The sequence below is a fragment of the Leptodactylus fuscus genome, chromosome 1 (assembly GCF_031893055.1).
Source record: "Leptodactylus fuscus isolate aLepFus1 chromosome 1, aLepFus1.hap2, whole genome shotgun sequence".
Classification (NCBI taxonomy): domain Eukaryota; kingdom Metazoa; phylum Chordata; class Amphibia; order Anura; family Leptodactylidae; genus Leptodactylus; species Leptodactylus fuscus.
Window position 1 is genome coordinate 59745377 of NC_134265.1, and position 21010 is coordinate 59766386.

The 21010-nt window shown below is 38.3% G+C and overlaps 1 protein-coding gene across 2 annotated transcripts in view; it reads right to left on the reverse strand.

Annotated features, from left to right (window-relative positions):
* Positions 1-3176: 3176 nt before the first annotated feature.
* The window catches only part of EDIL3 (EGF like repeats and discoidin domains 3), a 564630-nt gene continuing 546796 nt past the window's right edge, over positions 3177-21010 (reverse strand). For both annotated transcript variants that reach the window (XM_075271229.1, XM_075271236.1), the window contains 2 exons: positions 11802-11957; positions 3177-4690 (listed from right to left, as the gene is read on the reverse strand). In XM_075271229.1, coding sequence (XP_075127330.1) covers positions 4541-4690; positions 11802-11957 — 306 coding nt within the window. In that variant the 3' untranslated portion in view covers positions 3177-4540. The remainder of the gene's footprint in view (positions 4691-11801; positions 11958-21010) is intronic.

Sequence of the window (21010 nt, forward strand, 5' to 3'; positions counted from 1 at the left end):
GTAGTGAGATCCCTAGCCATCACTTTATATTTTGTATGTTGTACAGTACCCTTTTGTCTTCAAAGCTGAATTAATCGTATCAAAAGAGAAAGTCAACATAAAACTAGAACCAGGTTTTGCAACAAGCCCTTTGGGTGAATGCTTATAACACATTTGGGACTAAATGCAAAACAAAATGGAGTGCTGAAGAGAGAATTCTCTAGATATTTTAGATTCATACAGTTATATGGTTCTGAATTATGTTCTTATATTATTTGAAGTGGTTCTCCAGGTAGTTTATCATTACTTCCTTCAGGATTTTGTATGTGACAAAGCCAAAGGTTCCCGGGCTGGTTTTGACCCTGGATCTCAAGAACATAAACAGCATCCATTCATTCCACCTATTCCCTCCTCTCCAATGTTCACTGTATAACTGTAGTGAATAAACAAAGGGTGCACCGAGCAACAGATAAGTCCCAGAGAAGACTGCCAATATGAAATCCCTCTGTCCAGGGAAGATATCCCCACGCAACAACATTAAAGGGATTATCATATGTTACTATTTCCTGATAGAGGATCCCTCTCTATCACCTTGTCTCACTTGAAAAAGGGGTGCGTTATTCCAAAACGCTGCTCAACGTCATGTGAGATGGTGTGTTTTTGATTAAAGTTTTGTGTGTTTTGAAAAATTTTGAGTGAGCGCAGTGCCTTAATCTATGGTTCGCACCTATAATTTGAGTGGTACCAGCTTGGTCTACTCAGCTCACTGTATAACTGTATCATTCTCACTGGATGAAGACAAAATTTTAATATTAAAACCTTCCCACATAGTACATATACCTACCCATGAACAAGGTAGAGGAGGGAGGAGGCATAGCAATTTAGGGGCTGAGTGCTGAATCCAAAAACTTTTATACTTTATAGGGTTCACAATGTACATTTTTTCCCCTATCAGCATGTCTTTGGGAGGAAATCCATGCAAACATGGGGAGAACATACAAACTCCTTGCAGATGTTGTCTTTGGCAGGTTTCGAACCCAGGACTCCAGTGCTGCAAGGTTGCAGTGCTAGCTCCTGAGCCACCGTGTTGCCCCCTGGATCCAATAACATGATCTTCGGTCTCAGCCAGCCCACAACCCATGGGTTCATTATTTACAAAAACCCATAAGAAGTAAGTAATAATAGACTCCCTGGAAACAGCACGATTCTTGTCACGGGCTGATTTTAGCTTTCCATTGGTAACGTGAGTGAGATGCAATACCATACACAGCCCATAGACATGAGGGCCACAGCACATATTTCTAATCCAATACAATCCATTTAAAGGGGTTTCCAGGATATTAATATAGATTAATTATGGTTAGGATAGACCATCAACCATCATTATCGGGGAATCTCAGAACGGTTTACTGTGCACAAGAGGTACAACCTGCTTCTTCATTGTACGTTTTTTTGTTGTTGTTTTTTGTAGAAGCTGCAGCTTAGTCAGTTCTATTTTAGTAAATGGGAGAGGGCTAAAGTATGTTTAGTACCTTGCACAGTCACTACAGTATATATGGTGTTGTGCCCGGTAATAAAGAGGTTACAGTGCTGTGCTCAAGAGGAACAACCTGCTTCTTCATTGTAGATTGTTTTGTTTTTTTGTTTGTTTTTTTTTGTAGCAGCTGCATCTTACTACAGCTCAGTTCCATTTTAGTGAATGGGAGAGGGCTAACATATGTTTAGTATTAGGCACAGCCACCGCAGAATGGTTTTGCGTCTGGTCATGAAGAGGCCACAGTGCTGAGCTCACGCACCACATTCCATTTGGACTCCACAATTTTGACATTGATGGCCTATGCTAAGAATAAGCCATCAACATAAAATAGCCTGAGAACGATCCAGCAACTCAAAGATTATGAAGTGCTATCATCTCTGTGTTTTCTCATGATATAACACTGAGCATACATAAATGCTTTAAAAAAAAAAAAAAAGCAAATTAAATCTTTCAAATTTTTTTTGCTTATTTCATGTTTTTAAAATATTTCCCTTTGCAAAAACCTTTAATAGTAAAGGTAAAACCTCAGCATTTCTCATATTATAGCTGTAATATTTAACCAAGAAGACAAAATAAAATTTTCCCCTGCAGCATTACTACATAAATGTGAATATATTTTGGCTGAAACACTAAGCATATTGTTTGAGAGAATGTAGAAGGCTTTTACACTCGGATAGAACACAAAAAAGAAACAGACATTTGGAAATAACCATGTGGCGCTTATGTAATAAAAATGGGAAAATGAATGTAAGTGCATTACTTAAACATAGCAATACTCAAACCAGTATAATAAATGGAGAAAAAAAATCACAATTTTGAACAAACGGTATATTATAAAGTGCAAAGTGTGGGCAGTGTTCTTAAATAATTATTTTACAACCAAGGGTCATTGTTATGTTTGACTTTCTCTTTAATATTGTTCACCAAGGTTGAATACAACATCATACACAATATACATTTTTGAAGGACATTATACAGACAGACAGGACATTGACATCTAGTGGAATTAGATATGTAGCACAGTAAAAACAAAAAAATTAACAAACAAAATTTGGATCACATGACCTCAAATTTTTTGGATTTGTTTAGGAGATCAGTTCAGAAATATTAAAAATACACAGTTATTCCTCAACCGGTTCAATCTATTTTTTTCCTTTATGTAGATTGTGAGCCCCATATAGGGATCACAATGTCCATTTTTTTCCTATCAGTATGTCTTTTGTAGTATGGGAGGAAATCCACGCAAACACGGGGAGAACATACAAACTCCTTGCAGATGTTGTTCCTGGTGGGATTCAAACCCAGGACTCCAGCGCTGCAAGGCTGCAGTGCTAAACACTGAGCCACCGTGTTGCCCCCAATCTGTTCAATCTGTTAAGATCAGAAGAGAAATACTAAATGGAGCTATTAGTCTAAGCTTATTATTTGGTATATATACACTTTTTTGGGCTGTAAATCTTCTGTACTCCTCTTCCATATTCACCATAACCTAGATATGCCATGTCGAGAGGCATAACTTGAAACGCGTGGGCCCCAATGCAAACTCTTCATCCACCACGTGCCATTTATTAGACTGTCTGCCTACTTATGTGGCCAAAGCTGTCTGTCTATAGCTATGCTCACATTAAATGCTGGTAGGGATTTTTTGGTAAATATTTAAACTTCAGGTCTGAACTGATACATATTAAATTATTCCATTGAGAAAGAATATGGATGTGTATGCACGTAACTTAAATAGTTTAATATTTCAAGTAACCAGAACAAGTTGAGCAGATACCACCACATTATCACACTCTTTATCAACTGGTGTTACCAACAAAAAAACAATATTTTCCTCTACACAAACACATATGTAGGTCCACAATTGTTCAAAGAAAAACTTGTATGTTGTATGTCATCAATACAATACATTTGCTTTCCATTTTTTCTTATGTTAAAAGACTATGCTTAACAAATTGTAAACTAGAAGACACGCCTATTGACATATGAAATGCATTATGCGTACAAGCCTATCGATTTTATCATCTCCCTCCATGCTACTGTATGCACCTAAAATAATTCCGATTAAACTAAATATATTTATGTATATTAATATATATATATATATAACGTATGCATATGCAATTCTGCTTACTAAGTAAAACTTTTTAGTACTGTTCTTATGCATAAAAAAAAATAATAATTTGCAGAGAAATATAATGCCTTGGGCTAAGTCAGAAGATTTGCTAGTATAATAATCTTGGACGTCAGTGCATTCTATGTAATAAAGTAAAAAGGAATGAGATATTGATGTATTGTTACGTTTATGACATGCAGAACAGAAAATCCAGTCTTTGCACATATTTAGTATTCAAGTCATTGAGGAAGAAAATGTTTCCAACACAAGTAATAACATGCCTCAAGAACATGCACAATAGGAATGAAATTAAGAGAAAAATATGTTATTGAAAGTTTGTAATTTCACCGGTGTAAATCAAATGGATTTGTAAAATCTGAGATGTAAATATTAATATTTTGATAGGCACAAGGGAAGCAATTAGGATAATGCAGTCATCCCAGAGACGTCTTATTGCTACTCTGCAGCATCAGGTTTTAAGGGTGGAAAGTAGAAATGAAAACAAATTTCGGTTGGCAATTTCTTTAGCTCAGGCAAAAATCCCTATAATTGCATTTTTCTTTTGCTCATAAAAATATAGACATGTAAAAGGAAAAAAAAAACAAAACAAAAAACAAGAATAAAATGATGCTGCCTCTCTCCCCAATGTATTTCAACCAGTGTGAACAACGTAGAAGAAAATGAAAACATTTCAATACAAAGGGACAGTATTTAAAGGATATTTACTGGTGGGATCATTTTAAGGGCAGGCACAGACTACCTTGCAAAAACAGTTACCAGCCTACCAAAAAGTGAGCACTTGTTCAAATGAAAATCCATTCATTTTTTTTCTTTCAGGTTTTGCACAGTTTTTGAAATATTCAAATGATGATTTTTTTTTGTGTTGAATGGTCAGATGATGAAAGCTGTCAGTCCTCTTCAGTGCAACCTAGTAGCTCAGCTCTTAATGTGATTCGGCCGTACCATGACCAGGGTAGGATCCTTATAAATCTTGCATAGATCGGTGGATCAATAACGTTCTTTCTGTGTGTGTCATTGTCAAAATTTCCCTGAAAAACCTGTGTATATAAAAAAAAAATATATGTATATTACTGATATATACATGATAAATTTAATAAAAAATAAAGCACTTCCATAGTATTCTCATAATAACCAGAGTCACAACATGAAAATCTTGGGCCCCAATGCAAAACCTGTACTAAGCCCTCCATATGTTTATATATATTATTTATAGAGTCTGCTCATATTCGGAAGAGGCACCTTATAGTCCCATAAGGCTCTTGGGCCCAATGCAGCTGCCTACTGTTCAATAACATGAAGATTGCTGAAACCTGGAAAGCAGTTTGTAAACACAACAAATAGTGCGCAATCACATTAAATATTATAAGAGAGGGGCAACACAGTAGCACTGCAGCCTTGAAGCGCTGGAGTCATGGGTTCGAATCCTGCCAAGAACAACATCTGTAAGGAGTTTGTATGTTCTCCCCGTGTTTGCATGGATTTCCTCCCATTCTGCAAAAACATACTGATAGGAAGAGAAAAAATATGTGCATAGTGATCCCTATATGGGGTTCACAATCTACATTAAAAAAAATAAAATAAATATATATATATATATATATATATATATATATATATATATATATATATACAGTCCTATGAAAAAGTTTGGGCACCCCTATTAATCTTAATCATTTTTAGTTCTAAATATTTTGGTGTTTGCAACAGCCATTTCAGTTTGATATATCTAATAACTGATGGACACAGTAATATTTCAGGATTGAAATGAGGTTTATTGTACTAACAGAAAATGCGCAATATGCATTAAACCAAAATTTGACCGGTGCAAAAGTATGGGCACCCTTATCATTTTATTGATTTGAATACTCCTAACTACTTTTTACTGACTTACTGAAGCACAAAATTGGTTTTGTAACCTCAGTGAGCTTTGAACTTCATAGCCAGATGTATCCAATCATAAGAAAAGGTATTTAAGGTGGCCAATTGCAAGTTGTTCTACTATTTGAATCTCCTCTGAAGAGTGGCATCATGGGCTACTCAAAACAACTCTCAAATGATCTGAAAACAAAGATTGTTCAACATAGTTGTTCAGCGGAAGGATACAAAAAGCTGTCTCAGAGATTTAACCTGTCAGTTTCCACTGTGAGGAACATAGTAAGGAAATGGAAGACCACAGGGACAGTTCTTGTTAAGCCCAGAAGTGGCAGGCCAAGAAAAATATCAGAAAGGCAGAGAAGAAGAATGGTGAGAACAGTCAAGGACAATCCACAGACCACCTCCAAAGAGCTGCAGCATCATCTTGCTGCAGATGGTGTCACTGTGCATCAGTCAACTATACAGCGCACTTTGCACAAATAGAAGCTGTATGGGAGAGTGATGAGAAAGAAGCCGTTTCTGCACGTACGCCACAAATAGAGTTGCCTGAGGTATGAAAAAGCACATTTGGACAGGGCAGCTTCATTTTGGAAACAAAAATTGAGTTGTTTGGTTATAAAAAAAGGCGTTATGCATGGCGTCCAAAAAAAACAGCATTACAAGAAAAACACATGCTACCCACTGTAAAATTTGGTGGAGGTTCCATCATGCTTTGGGGCTGTGTGGCCAATGCCGGCATCGGGAATCTTGTTAAAGTTGAGGGTCGCATGGATTCCACTCATTATCAGCAGATTCTTGAGAATAATGTTCAAGAATCAGTGACGAAGTTGAAGTTACGCCGGGGATGGATATTTCAGCAAGACAATGATCCAAAACACCGCTCCAAATCCTCAGGCATTCATGCAGAGGAACAAGTACAATGTTCTGGAATGGCCATCCCAGTCCCCAGACCTGAATATCATTGAACATCTGTGGGATGATTTGAAGCGGGCTGTCCATGCTCGGCGACCATCTAACTTAACTGAACTTGAATTGTTTGTCCAAAATACCTTTATCCAGGATCCAGGAACTGATTAAAAGCTACAGGAAGCGACTAGAGGCTGTTATCTTTGCAAAAGGAGGATCTACTAAATATTAATGTCACTTTTCTGTTGAGGTGCCCATACTTTTGGACCGGTCAAATTTTGGTTTAATGCATATTGCGCATTTTCTGTTAGTACAATAAACCTCATTTCAATCCTGAAATATTACTGTGTCCATCAGTTATTAGATATATCAAACTGAAATGGCTGTTGCAAATACCAAAATATTTAGAACTAAAAATGATTAAGATTAATAGGGGTGCCCAAACTTTTTCATAGGACTGTATATATATATATATATATATATATATATATATATATATATATATATTATAAGAGAAAAAGACTATAAATATAATAGAGTAATTTAGCTTTTAACCCCAGGCATATTCTACCTCCTGATCTAACAGTGTGGAGATGGAGGGATGCAACAGCATGCCAGTGAGTATTGTATAGAGGTCCTATTCTAATCAGGACAGATACATAATCGCAGGTGCATAACTTGAGGGGGTGCAGAGGGTGCAGTCACACCAGGACCCAGGAGTCTTAGGGGGCCCATAAGCACAGCATCAGTAATAAGATTGCAGCTTCCATCTGACCCATAAACCATGGAGACCCACAGATTACCATAACCACACTAAGGTGGATTAAACTACTTAGTACCCGTAACCATCACTATCAAGAAGTCACTGTAGGGATGAGGTAGGGGGTCCAGACAAAAGATTGCACTGGGACCCACAAGACTTTAGTTATACCACTGCACAATACCCACTAGATGTCAGACGGGTGCTACAGCAACCTTACAGTCAGTGGGTTATTGCCTCTCTACACACCTGGGTAGAACAATTCAAGCAGAAAAGTATGTTTGGACAACTGGAACTTTATCTGAAAGTTATATGATTTAAGCTATGGTTATAGGTTCCAGTAATGGCATGACATCAGTGGGAGTATCTGTTCAAAATCGTATCTGCAGATGGGAAGGAACAATCAGGAACCCACGGACACTATTCCCCTAACCATTCACTGGTTGGTTAAAAACTGCTGTAGAATGTCAGTGGAACCCAATCTACAAAAAGTCCCAAACACTTTGGCTGGAGAGACTCTGACAAAGATAGACAAGTGCTGTACTCCGGTATTATCATCATTCTCACTGGGACTGGAATAACATTACATGCTGGCCATTTATTCAAACAAGCCAGACAAAACATCAAATCTTATAATCTGTGGGGGTCAGACACAGGATATGAAAACCTGTTTAAATGTAGATATGGCCACCTCCACTGTAGATTAATTTTAGTTAGGAACTCCAATTTCTCAAGAAACCAATTCAATACAATAATACATATTTTTTTAAAAAAAACATTAAAAGACTGCAAACTATAACATAAGGTTCAATGTTCAGCCACCCCAGTGTGACTGCACATAGAAACACACAGCTTTTCACTTCATGATACAATATGACAAATTGGTATTGCTTTGAAAAGCTAATCATCTTGTGTCATGTCCAGCCAAGAGGAGTCATACAGAAGTATATACATCTATATCACTACTGTATATCACCCATTGAAGTGGTTTGTTTCCCCTTTCCTATCTACATGTTGATATTTTTTAATACTACTATCCTATATCTGCACTTTCAACTTTATATAAAGCTGAAACTATTGACTAAATCTGTATCTTCTGCATTTTCTATAGATGGACTTGTCTGGTTTAGCTTGCCATCCGAAATATACTTTTCTGGAATTCTCAGATAATAGAAAGGCTTTGACATCCAACATCCCACACCTTTTGGCTAGAGAGGAGAGTAGCTACAAAGAACATGTATAGTAGTCCTCTGGAGGACCCATCATGTTTGCATTAAATAGGCAACCTATTGATTTGGATGGGAAATGCATAGTGCTCGATTTCTCCTGTGCTGGTGCTGCAATGGAACTGAAACGCTTACTGTCAATCTTCTGTACACGTTACATCTGATCATTGGGAGCCCTAAAGGAAGCAAAACTATTACCAGCTTATTATCAGGCGATCCTTCAAATAAAAAGATTATCCAAAGCCAGAAACAGTCTTGACCTCTGTATTGCATGACTTCAAAGACCTTTTATTGTCGCTCAACTGGGACCTGAAAAACCTTTCTTACCGCCATCTAGTTTACTAATGTTTATTGAGATGATATTAACACAACTGCGCTAAATCTAAGCTGCATTTTGCAGGCAACAGGGAATTGCAGAAGGCAGCAGAGTGTCTTGAAATGCAAATGTTATGTTCTTCCTTAATGGTATCTTGCTTAAAACAGAAGAACACATTTGTAAGTAAATCTGAGTTTCTTAAAAAAACCACAATACTTTAAACATAACTGTGAATGATAGAATACCCAGTAGGAAACAGTTGTTGTTCTGAACTATGTCTTCAAGGCAATCATAAGTTAGATAGCAGCTGGCTTAAAACATACTGATGGGTCTGGGAAGTTAATATTTCTCAAAGGATGTATAATTCTGTTGTTGAAGACCATATGGTAACTAAACACACGCGACTACGTGGCATTAATCCATCTAAGTGACAATTATATATAACCAGGCTAGGTTTATAGGAGATACAGTAACTCTTACTTAATCCCCCGCACTGAGCCAGTTACTTGGTTTCATCTGGAAACCTCAATAAGTAAAATCAATGCAAAACCAAAAAAAATCACTTCATATTTACTTTGTTCCGCTAGGATTCTTTTATCTTCAGTCTTTTCTAAGCAGAATTCTTAAGAAAGACTTAATCGTCCTTCTGTTATCGTCCTTCTTTATATATTGAACTGCAGTTATAGAACAAATAGATGCAGTAGTCGATGGTAGTGTTCTGTTTTTCTGGCTACCGGCAGGAACAATTGGTATTATTTACATACAGTATATAGTATATACTTCAGTCTCCTTGGTCGTACATTAAGAATACAGCTGTCTTAATAAATGGAGATAAGTCTGGATTTCTTCAATGCAGCAATGCGGACATTTATGAAGATTAATGCAGGCTATATAGGACAGGTCATTAATCAGAATCTTTATCAGACTACCTAAGTGGCTTATAAAGAAGTAGGACATTGTATCAGGGGCATCCATGTGGACCAAATCTATAACTGCAGTAAAGACCTCAGGGCACCTACTCATCATTTATGCAATTCCTCTTGCTAATATAGCACCGACATATTCTACAGAGCTGTACACAAATTAAAGTTACTTAATTCAATCTTTATCCCTAGTAAAGGAGACCATATACGTCACACTAGGGTCTGCCAACCAACTGATCATTCAGGGGGATATCTAAAGGCTCACCAGCCCTGGTGCAAAGCTTCAGCTTGGGCATTCCTACACCACTTTTTCTCACCTCTGTACATTTTAACAGCATTTTCCTTTCTATCTGGGTAAAGACCATCTGAATACTAGTTCACAACATAACTATGCACACAAGCTTCCCATTCACTGTCAGTGCCCCCTTTTGTACACCACAGACTCTTTCATAGACTCTATGTTGCTTACCAACTACTACATTTTGGCATTAAAAGGTTCTTTCTCGCCTTTCTGACAGTGAAAGGCTGTACATTATTAATTCTTCACACTGTCACTCCAGTACACCAAAGGTTAGTGATTTGGTTCCAAGGCCATTGGTGGACACGTCCTGCTTGTCCTTGAAGAAGATACCCACCCAATGTCGAAACGTGTAGCCCTTTTTCCATTTGATTGGAACTGAATAAACATGGCCCTCCAGCCTAAAGTTACTTTTAGTGTTGCATCCTTCCACAGTTCTGCCACCCTTTTTGGCCGGTGTCCAGGTAGGAGCTGCAACTGTCACCATTGGGTCCACACCAGAACCCATCTACGGGCACAAGGTTTTCTTTTTATTGGTCGAAAGGTTAGGGTTAATACATTTGTGATTTACAGACTGAAAGTCTCAACGGAAATAAAAAAGGAGATTAAAGAAGTTTAGTGTTGTAAGGGTGACCTGTTGCTTCAAGGCCTGGTTGCAATTAATACTACTATAACCCTTACAGTTCAGCCAGTTTGATGATTTAATGTGTTGAATGTCTGGCCAAAATTTGTTCAATGTAAAAAATGTTAGTGTAAAAAATGGTTGGGGATGTTGTAATTCAACATGCCTGATCCTTTATTCTCAATGGAGAATGAAGAAAGTCTTCCAATTCAGCTCTCCTGATGATGCTGATGACTGACCCCACTCTACTCAGAGGACATCAGGAGGAGTAGAGTGCATTGGGAGCATGATCCAGAGTCAGAATGTCACAAAAGGAGACTATCAGCCCTCAGGTAATGGTATTGAAAGCTCCTGATGGTGTGACGGGAAAGCGGCATCTATTTTAGTAAGTTTCACCTTGTGTGGCAGTGAATACATTGCGAGTTTTGACTCCTCGAACACAAGGACAGCTCCTCGTGATTTTATCTATGACCTGTAGATGTAACAAGTCTGTTCTTGACACATAGGGGCTGATTTATTTAGTATGGTGGAGTAAGGTCACTTGCACCAAAACTGAAATCTACCCCAACCTGGCTAAAGTTACATTGTAAATTGTTTGGCCGAGGCATTCCTCTTCTGGCCATTGTGATCCTTGTGCTACTCTACCCACCTTTACCACAATGGTAAGAGGGGCACACATTGAAAAAGTCACAATTTTTCTATATAAATTCCTGTCTGTGGATGTGTTTAGGCCTTTAGAAAACTGGTGCACCAGACATGATGATTCAGCCCCAAAATCCAAAACAAAACCAAAATATTAAGAGAGGCAGCCAAGTAATATGGAACATTTAGTGCACACATAGTGTGCTAATGCCGTCTAATACACGACACTAAAGACTGATATTTATGGAAGCAGCTGGCAGATTCTCTCTATCCCTGACTCCTTGGAGGCCATGTGCTGTTGTCACTGATTGCAGCAAAGTTTTGACACAACGTATAATAAATTTTTCAAGTTCTACATCTCGACAGTGTTCATATCCTTGCTATAAATTCTCTACTAACTCTTCTTCTTAAAAAAGATTTTCTTTTACTTTAGTTTTTACGCCATCTGTTCTTTTTTTGGTCAAGTTCACTCAGTAGACTAGTAGCTGACAGATTTACTGCCGAAATACATGACACGCGGTACGTGCAAAATTAATTTACAAGCCAACAAATCATAGGACTATCTGTATCCTTACATTACCTTGTCTTTTCTTTGTTTTTCATCTTGATAGACAGTCCAGTGTTCACCATTATTACTGAATGCAAGCTTGTAGGAGCCTACAAACTGCACATGGCCAAAGTCTTTAGCTCCTTGTGTAATAATTCCAGTGACCTTTGTAGGACGAAGAAGATCCACCTGCAAGGAAAGACATAATCTTGTATTACCGATTCTGGTATAAAATATAAAATAATTTAGAACAGCAAATGTTTAACTGCAAATGCTGTAAAGTAAGAATGCTATCAAAAATAGAAATGTTAAATGTTTATGTTTTCAATTAACAAAATTAAGTGAATGATAAAAAGAGAAATGTACATCACAGCAATACTTGATATAATCCCCTTTGCCTTCCAAACAGCATCAATTCTTCTAGATACACTTGTGTACAGTTTTTTAAGTTCAGTAGGGAAGTTCTTCAAAACATCAAGGACCAAGGAACAAATCTTCTGTGAATGTAAGCTTGCTCAAATACTTCTGTCTCTTCATGCAATCCCAGACAGACTGGATGATGTTAAGATCAGGGCTCTGTGGGGTCACATACTGGTGAATGACTTCACATTAGACTAGTCCTCTGTTATAAGTGGTGTACCCCAGGATTCATTGCCAGGTCCACTGTTATTTCACTTTTTTATCAATGATATAGAATATGGGATTAATAGAACTGTCTCTATTTTTGCAGGTGATATCAAGCTATGTAATACAGCGCAGTCTATGGAGGATATACGAGTTACATTGTACATCGGTTATATTCTAACTTAGACAGACTAAATGTTTGGGCACCCACATGGCAAATGAAGTTCAGTGTGGACAAATGTAAAGTTATGCATCTGGGTCATAATCTAATTTTGTATTTCTTTAAGGGGTTAAAACATGTAACCAACCTATATAAATTTGGTATCCCCAGAATTGTACCAACCCATAGAATATAGGTAACATGTCATTTTGACAGCACAGTTAACACTGTAAAAACAAAGCCCATAAGAAGGTCGGACAAACATAGTTTTCCTTCAATTGCACACCATCCTGAATATTTTCCCAGTACATATTATATGTTATCACTACAATTTGTCCTGCAAACATTAAGTGCTCATATAGCTCTGTGAACGGAAAAGTATAAAAGATATGGGGTTTGGTTGGCAAGGAGTCAAAAACGAAAAAAAAAAAAAAATGCCTATGGTAGGAAGGAGTTGAAAACCCTCTTAATAAAGGCCCCAACAGGTACAAGGCTCCAGCATCTTGATAAATCAGGAACACACGAATATGCCAAAATGGAAATCGATAGATCTTCTATGTAACTCATGGCAAAAAACTGGTATGTGTTATAATAAATATGTAGGACCAAGGCATCCCTGCCCTGACCTGCCTTACTTTCAGGCCCACTCCGTCAATATTTGTGGAAAGTAATGAGTCAGGCATAGACCAGGGTATGTGGCGCATATTTGGTATACCATCACCTATGTATGCCAGAAAATGGTGTAGGTAGTTCATAAAGTTCCCTGATTACGTCAATAGAAAAGGTAAGGAAGAACATATACAACTTTTTAAATTATTACATTTCACTTTGAAAAGTGGTTGGAAAGTGGATGTGGTTAGCCTGTCTAGTTGTCTTTACTCCAGTAAAACTTTCTAGCCTGTGGAAAGAGATTTCAAATATTGTTGAACTCTCCTTCCAGTAGCAGAGAAAGTGGAGTAACATTTCAGGACATTGGTGTTAGCTTTGTAGATGCACCAAACGTATCAAACATCCCCCATTTTATAAATTTGGCACAAACTGCTCCAATGTAGAATTCAGCAAACCTGACTTTAAAAATTCTCTCCATTATGAACTTCCCTCTATATGAATATAGCCTAAGAAGCTAAGATAAACATACATTGACATTTGTCATCATCTCATAGGTGCCGGAAATCACTAATGATGGTGGCTTATTGGTAAACCCAAGCCTATTAGACATCATACATACTTTTCCGTCTTTTGATTGATAGTGACAAATTACTGTCACATTCTAAATGTAGCTAATTGCAAAATTAATGCACTTGTTTAATATAGCACGAGACGCTTGTAGTAATGAGCGTGACATTTAAAGTGCAACTTTTATTCTTTTCGAGTACTTTACAAATTAGTATTCATTGGAGGAAATATCTGAAATTGGTAAAATATCCTAAATATGTTGGAGAATGCTGCCTATTCCCAACAGACTTCTTGTAATCAGTCCCATTTTGTATAAATGTCATTATTACTGCGCTAGTCTAGTCTTCGACAGATGGGTTAAATTGGACCAAGCTCTTTTCACAGTTGGCATTTTTAAGCAAATTACAGCATAAGCTAAAACCAATTTCCTTTCATGAATAAAGGGAATGATATACAAGCTCTGTTTATCGAGTTGCCGTACTGTACGTAGCTACAGCCTTCAGGAGAACTTGTAAATGCTTGCCTTGTTTTGCTCTGTTTGCATAGAAAAACTCTCTTGGTGGATCAATACTTAAAGGAACAAAAAACATCTTTGTTGGAATGAAAGGCTATTACATACCAGTACAGATGTATACATTATACACCAAGTCACCCTTTAAGTGATCAATGAAGAACTTGGATGGTAAATGGTCTCCTGAGACATTAAATCAACCGTAAAGGTTTTCAATGTGAACATAGCTGAAATTTCTTTTGAAACTTTACCTTACACACCATCTATAATTATGAAGCTGCAGTTCGTGACTGTAATGCACTTTCCTTGCTATATAAAACTGGCATTAAACAACTTTTGGAGATCAAACATAGAACTTTGGGTAAGTAGCTTAAGGTTATTTGGCTGAAACCTTGTACTAGGGAGAACATGCGGTATAGAGATATATTTTCCAACTAAAGCTACGGTGGATGGGAATCTCTATCACTCCAAGTAATGGGGAAGTTTATAGCCCTCATTTGCTGTCACATGATCTATCATTTTGATGAGCTGTCTCATATGCACTGCTGCAGAAAGAAAGATCTAGCACTTGTGTGGCAAGGCAAGCGGAGTGTCATCCCTGAAGTCATTAGTAATATTTCTTTCTACACAAATGTCTAATTTCTGAATTTAATTAGGTCCTATGAAATTATTCTCTCTGCCACAATCATCTGGGTTAAGACAACCTCATTCAATACAGCACTGTTCAACAATAAACCTTGAATTTGCATAAGCCTATGCCCTATACTATAATATGACAGCGGTAAAGAAATAAACAAGAATGACAAATGAAGAGAACTGGGTCGTGATGTAAAGGTACTCCTACACATAAGAGCAAAGTCAGATGAACTGAAGATTTTGGAAGGACTGGTCGAGTTCCTTAGGCTGGTCTTACACGAACGTAAGTTAAATCCGCAAATGGTCCACAATTGTGGGTTCTCAATTGCGGACCATTTGCGGACACATTGTATTCAGTGCATTCTCTTATGGCACCAGATATTTTATCCATGGTGTGTCGTGCCGTGACCGGTGTCCGCACTGAATACCACAGGTCCGCAAAGTCACGGACATCATGGCACGGACTGTCTTTGACATCTGCACTCTGAGGATGGACACAGACGTCTGCAGAGAGTGAAATTAGTTTTGCTGATCAGCAAATTGCGGACCTCAAAAACCTCTACTGTCGTGTAAGACCAGCCTTATATGTGGCGTGTACATTGACAGATATGTCCTCTGTACTTATGCTTAAATTTGGTTAAAGAGTAATTGGTTTTTTTTTTGGAAGTTAATAGTTCAATTGATAAGAAACTTTGTAATATATTTTATTAGAAGATGAGCCTATTCTCTTTGCAGTCCTCCCCTGCCTGTTAAACTACTCAATTCGCTACTCAGTGAAGATGGGCTAGAGCTTACAAACAGATCATGTTGCATATAAGTCTAGGGAGGGGGAGAAGAAGGAGCAAAGTGAGTGAAAAACAGGCACATTTATGTGCTGCATTGAATAACCATAAATTTGTATAGTAATTTCCCAACAAGTTTTAACCATACTGCACCGTATACATGAGAATAATCTCTGGCAAAATAATTTTTTTCTGCTTTTCAGTCACTCCTCTTCCTCCTTTCCCTTCCTCTCTAGATAGACTTCTATTAACTCCAACCTTAAGTGTCTTTAGTCAAGACACACCTGGCTGTGAGCTGAGCAGTTAGCAGGAGAAGAGCAGGTAAGAGGAAACAGGCATTTTTCTCTGAAGAAATATTGCAAAGTTTTTTTTTATAGTCACCTGAACTATTCATTTGCAACAGACAAACTACAATATTAATCTCTAAGGACTGCAATTTCTGATTAAATATGTAGAATCCAATAATACAACATGGTTCCCGGGACGCCACCGAGAATATCACTTTGTGACAGAATATCACAAAATCATATTTTGAAAACTTGATTTTATGATTCACTTATCTGGACATATACAACGAAGAAGGAAGGTTAGAGGAACACATCTGTACAACATGGCAGATAATCCACTGCCAGAGGTGTCTACCATTGACTTCCTCCCACCTCCTCAATTGGAACACATACAAGCTGATGGGAAAGTTAAGGCTTCGGTCACACTTGAGTTAGATGACCGTTCAGGGATTCCGTCCCCCATTCTGCTTGAAAAATGCAGAGAAAATTATTATGGAAGCCCCAATGCTAGTGTGAACCTAGCGTAAATGAAATAGTTGTCAGTTAAATCCAGTTGACAGCTATTTACTCAGTATAGATACCTTTACTCTGCTTATCAAATATCTGGGAATGCATTACGAGGCTTGTTTTATCCTACAACCATCATATGTATCAAGATAAAATACTGGCTGCTCTAAGGTCTTCAAGGAGAATGGAATTCCAAACAGAATTTGATATATTCTAAAAGAAAAAGGTATTGATGTGGTCTCTTAGAGTCTGATTGATCTGATCTGTCTTTAAAGGATAGCTGAGCACCCAGCTGAAAGCTTGACCTTCCATACATACTTGCACACTTGATTCGAGCTAGTATATATAATATGAACTAGGCAAACAGATATTCCTAGCATCAGCCACACAAAAACAACAGGCTTTTAGAAATTCAATTCTGAATCCTGAATAGTCTAAAGGAGATTTCCAGTATTCGGCGCAATCCATGGGGTGACCAAGGTTGTAAAAGAAAAAAAAAGCAATGGTGCTCTGTTTTCTGCCATGGGTTCCCTTTCTATTGCATGCCGGGGTCCTGAGCCTCATGTGACCATTGAAATCATTTTTTCATTTTTTTGTGACCATTTTTTTTTTTTTCCCATTGAAATCAATGGTCACTCAGCGGTCACTGAAGAGGGACCGATCACGCCATTGACACACGTCACATATCACTTGCGGCTCTAAATCCCGGACAACCCTTATAAATAGCTCACATGTGCTACCTGCCCACACGTAACCTCAGATCCTCCAATGACCTCTTACTTCGCTCTGCCCTCATCCGCTCCTCACACAACCGCCTCCAAGATTTCTCCTGTGCATCCCCCCATACTCTGGAACTCCTTAACAAGACACATAAGACTGACCCCCACAATCACAGGATTCAAGAAGGCCCTGAAGACTCACCTATTCAGGAAGGCCTACAACCTCCAATAACACTATCACCGCACTGCCATCTGTACAGTCTCCCCCTCTCCTTCTGTCTCTACCCCCCTTCCCCCATAGATTGTAAGCCCTCGTGGGCAGGGCCCTCTACCCCACTGTGCCAGTCGGTCACTGTTAGTATTATATCTACCTGTATATTCTGTGTACTGTATGTAACCCCCAAATGTAAAGCACCATGTAATTAATGGTACTGTATAAATAAACAATAACAATATTAATAATGTGCTACAAATATATAAGATCAGATACTACTCGGTTTGTTGGGATAATACTGGGTTTGTGGGGCTGTCTCTAGTGTAATAAGTCCATATACCTGGATAACCTCTTCAATTGCACAAGTGTTTTTGGAATAAGATATGGAAAAGACCTGCTTAGGATTTAGCTGATATTTTTGAAATGACTTGGCATGCTGCTCCAAAATATAATATGACCACTTATCGAAAATTATTCAGTACAGTGTAGTCCTGATATTTTAGCTGATGCTTGTACATTGATGATTCCATCCCTTCATGACTTTATGTGTAATTGGTTTTGAAGTATAATAAAATGTTTTATTTTTTTATGTGATGTTTAGTCGTTCTTTCCAATCACTAGAATGGTATGAGATTATACTAGGTCACAACACAATATTCTTCTTGAAACACAGTTTTATCTAAGTTACAGAGCGCAGCAGACCGGTATTATTTTCTAGGACAAGTAAAGTAAACACCACATACCCTGTTCAGTAGCCTCTTAGCTAGGGTTGAGCCAATCTTGAGATTTCAGGACCGATTTTAAAATCCGATTTCCGATCATTTTCCAGCCAATCCTGATCATGAAATTTGCTTGATCGCTGATCAGCATCCGATCTTTCCTGATCCCAATTGCTCAACCTTAGTTGTATATTATATATACAATAGCATTGAGCCGATCTTGAGATTTCAAAATCCGATCTTTCCCGATCCCGATCGCTCAACCCTAGTCAATGCTTCTCTATGGGAAAAGTCACTTTTAGGGTTGAACTGATCTTGAAATAACCTCTGACCTCGATCCCACTGGAAAAGATCGGGATCGGAATTCCGATCGCGATCGTGAAATTTACTCGATCGCTAATTGGAATCCGATCTTTCCCGATCCCGAATGCTCAACCCTACTCTTGGCCATACCTCCCAACTGTCCCAGATTCCTCAGCACATTCCCCGATTCAAGGTCCTGTCCCGCAGTCCCGGTCAGTGGGAGGTCTGGAGGACGCAGATGAGTTGAATACACTGGCGAGTGAAGCAGGGTCTGTCACAGCTCAGCTCCTACTTCACCGCTGTGCTTCTGGAGAGGTAGGTGCAATGTGATGATGTCACTTACATCGCGCCTACAAGTCCGTGAGTGAGACTGCAGAGAGAGCTGTGGGGGTGAGTATAACTGTTTAAATTTTGGCCTGTTTTTATCCTTGCCACACAAGTTACAACATAAAAACCCCAGGGATAGTGTGGTTACATACTACACTAGTATAATATGAATCTATACAATTGAGTTTTTTCTACATATGAGCTGATCATTGGCTTGTATTTTTCCTTGCCAAACAATACTTACAAGTTACAACACTAGGGCCATGTTAACATATGCGTCAGTTGCCCATCTGGGGCAGATCCGTCTGAAATCACTACACGAAAAAGTCAATAAAGTCATTATAGCCAAAAGGGTCCCTTGAACTCTGTTTATGTTGGCTACTTAAGCAGTTCATTTTTGAATTCTTTTGGTCCTTTTTGTGAATGTAGCCTAAAACAATAGCCTATTTGGAACCACAAGCCATTATGAGTTGTGGGAAGGTGACAGGCAGAGTGCCGGAGTTCTGCTATATCAGCCCCAGATTTCTGACTTATGTGTGGTCCAGATTTCAGCCCCAGTTGTTGGTCCTGAGGCTTATTACCGGCCCATAAAAGGTTGCAGAGTCTGCACTTCAGGGCAATTCCTGGACGGAGAGGAAGTGCCTGGGTCTGTCCTGACACTGAGAGTCTTCTGATACAGTACCGTATTTTTTTTATTTGATTTGTGTGGCTGGTAGTAAACCATACATACAGTTAGTATTTTCAGTTTAGTAAGCGCTCAAACGAGCAGGAGTTTCTTCGACGTTATTTTGCCTGAAGTTAAGGCTGTATTTTATTTTGCTCACTTTTGTACCTGACCTGAAAGTTTATTTATTTTGCTGTTTTTCTTAAATAAACCGCTTTGCTGCAGGATTTGTCTGACTGGTTGGGTCCACACTACTGCTTCTACCAAGTTGCCTTCCCCACACAGTCTACCCATTGCCATATCTCTTGCTGTCACCAGCACGCTAATAAGTCTCTGCATAAAGATCTAGAAAAGTGCTATAGGAGCTCTCAGAGTATCATACACAACATTTAAGGGCAATTTGCACTTCTGTGTCAGTACGAAGTGGTTCGGACCCAAATTGGATTTTAGGTCCAAATTGACTGACTCTGAAATTAAACAAGTCTTGAAAGTTTTGCACATCTCTATTACCCGTGTGCATATTATGTTATATTTTATGGGCAGGCCAGGTCTGATTTTAGGCATGTATGTATATATGAAAGGGCAGCCCACATGAAATTTTTGCCCCATGTAAAGAAAAGCTTACAATCACTACTTCCCTGTATATCCTACTTTAAAACAACTATACAATATACAGGTTGTATTTGCAGAAGCAGAGATAGAATTAGATCGTATGATGTGGATATATTTTTATTGCCAGGCTTCAGTTTATTATGACACATTTGCTGCTTACTGTTCTCTCTGCTTAGCAGGTGGTATATGTGATGTGTCTACAGTTTGCTTTTCTCCTCTATGATAAAGCACACAGACAGCATGAAGTATGTGGATATAACTGTACTCCTTATGCGGCTGATGCTGAATAAGGATTTTCAGTTTATGAAATTTCATATTGATGTTTTTTTGCATACCCAGGCTGCGCATTCCGGCTTTTCCGAATATTTTTGTCAGGCATTGTGTCGTTAACAGCATGGCTCATAAGCAACAAACATCTAAAATAGAAAATGCAGAAGATCCCAGGTGCGTGGATAGGAATGTAAATCATTTTTTTTTTCTTTTGAATGCCTCTTTTAGGTAATTTGGTTGTTACACAATATCTTCTAAAGTAAAGACCCAGAGGTGTAGCCATAGTGGGGGCATGAGGGAACCGAAAGGTTAGGCTGCTACATAAGGACACACCAGTATTATAAATAGCTCAAGGAGAAGGCTTTCCTAACCTCACTGGATAAGCTCAAATCTCATATATGGCCCTAAATATATGACTCCTGTACATGTGTATTAGTCCTAATTATTATTTTTTTTATGTAGATTGTGAGCCCCATATAGTAAGTCTTTGTAGAATGGGAGGAAATCCATGCAAACACGGGGAGAACATACAAACTCCTTGCAGATATTGTTCCTGGCAGGATTTGAACCCAGGGATCCAGTGCTGCAAGGCTGCAGTGCTAACCACTGAGCCACCATGTTGCCCCCATTAGTCCTAAAATTTAAGGGGATCTCCATAATGTAATATTTATGATATTTTATATAACATTTTGACATGTTTTCTACAGTATACATACTGCAGCAGGAGGATC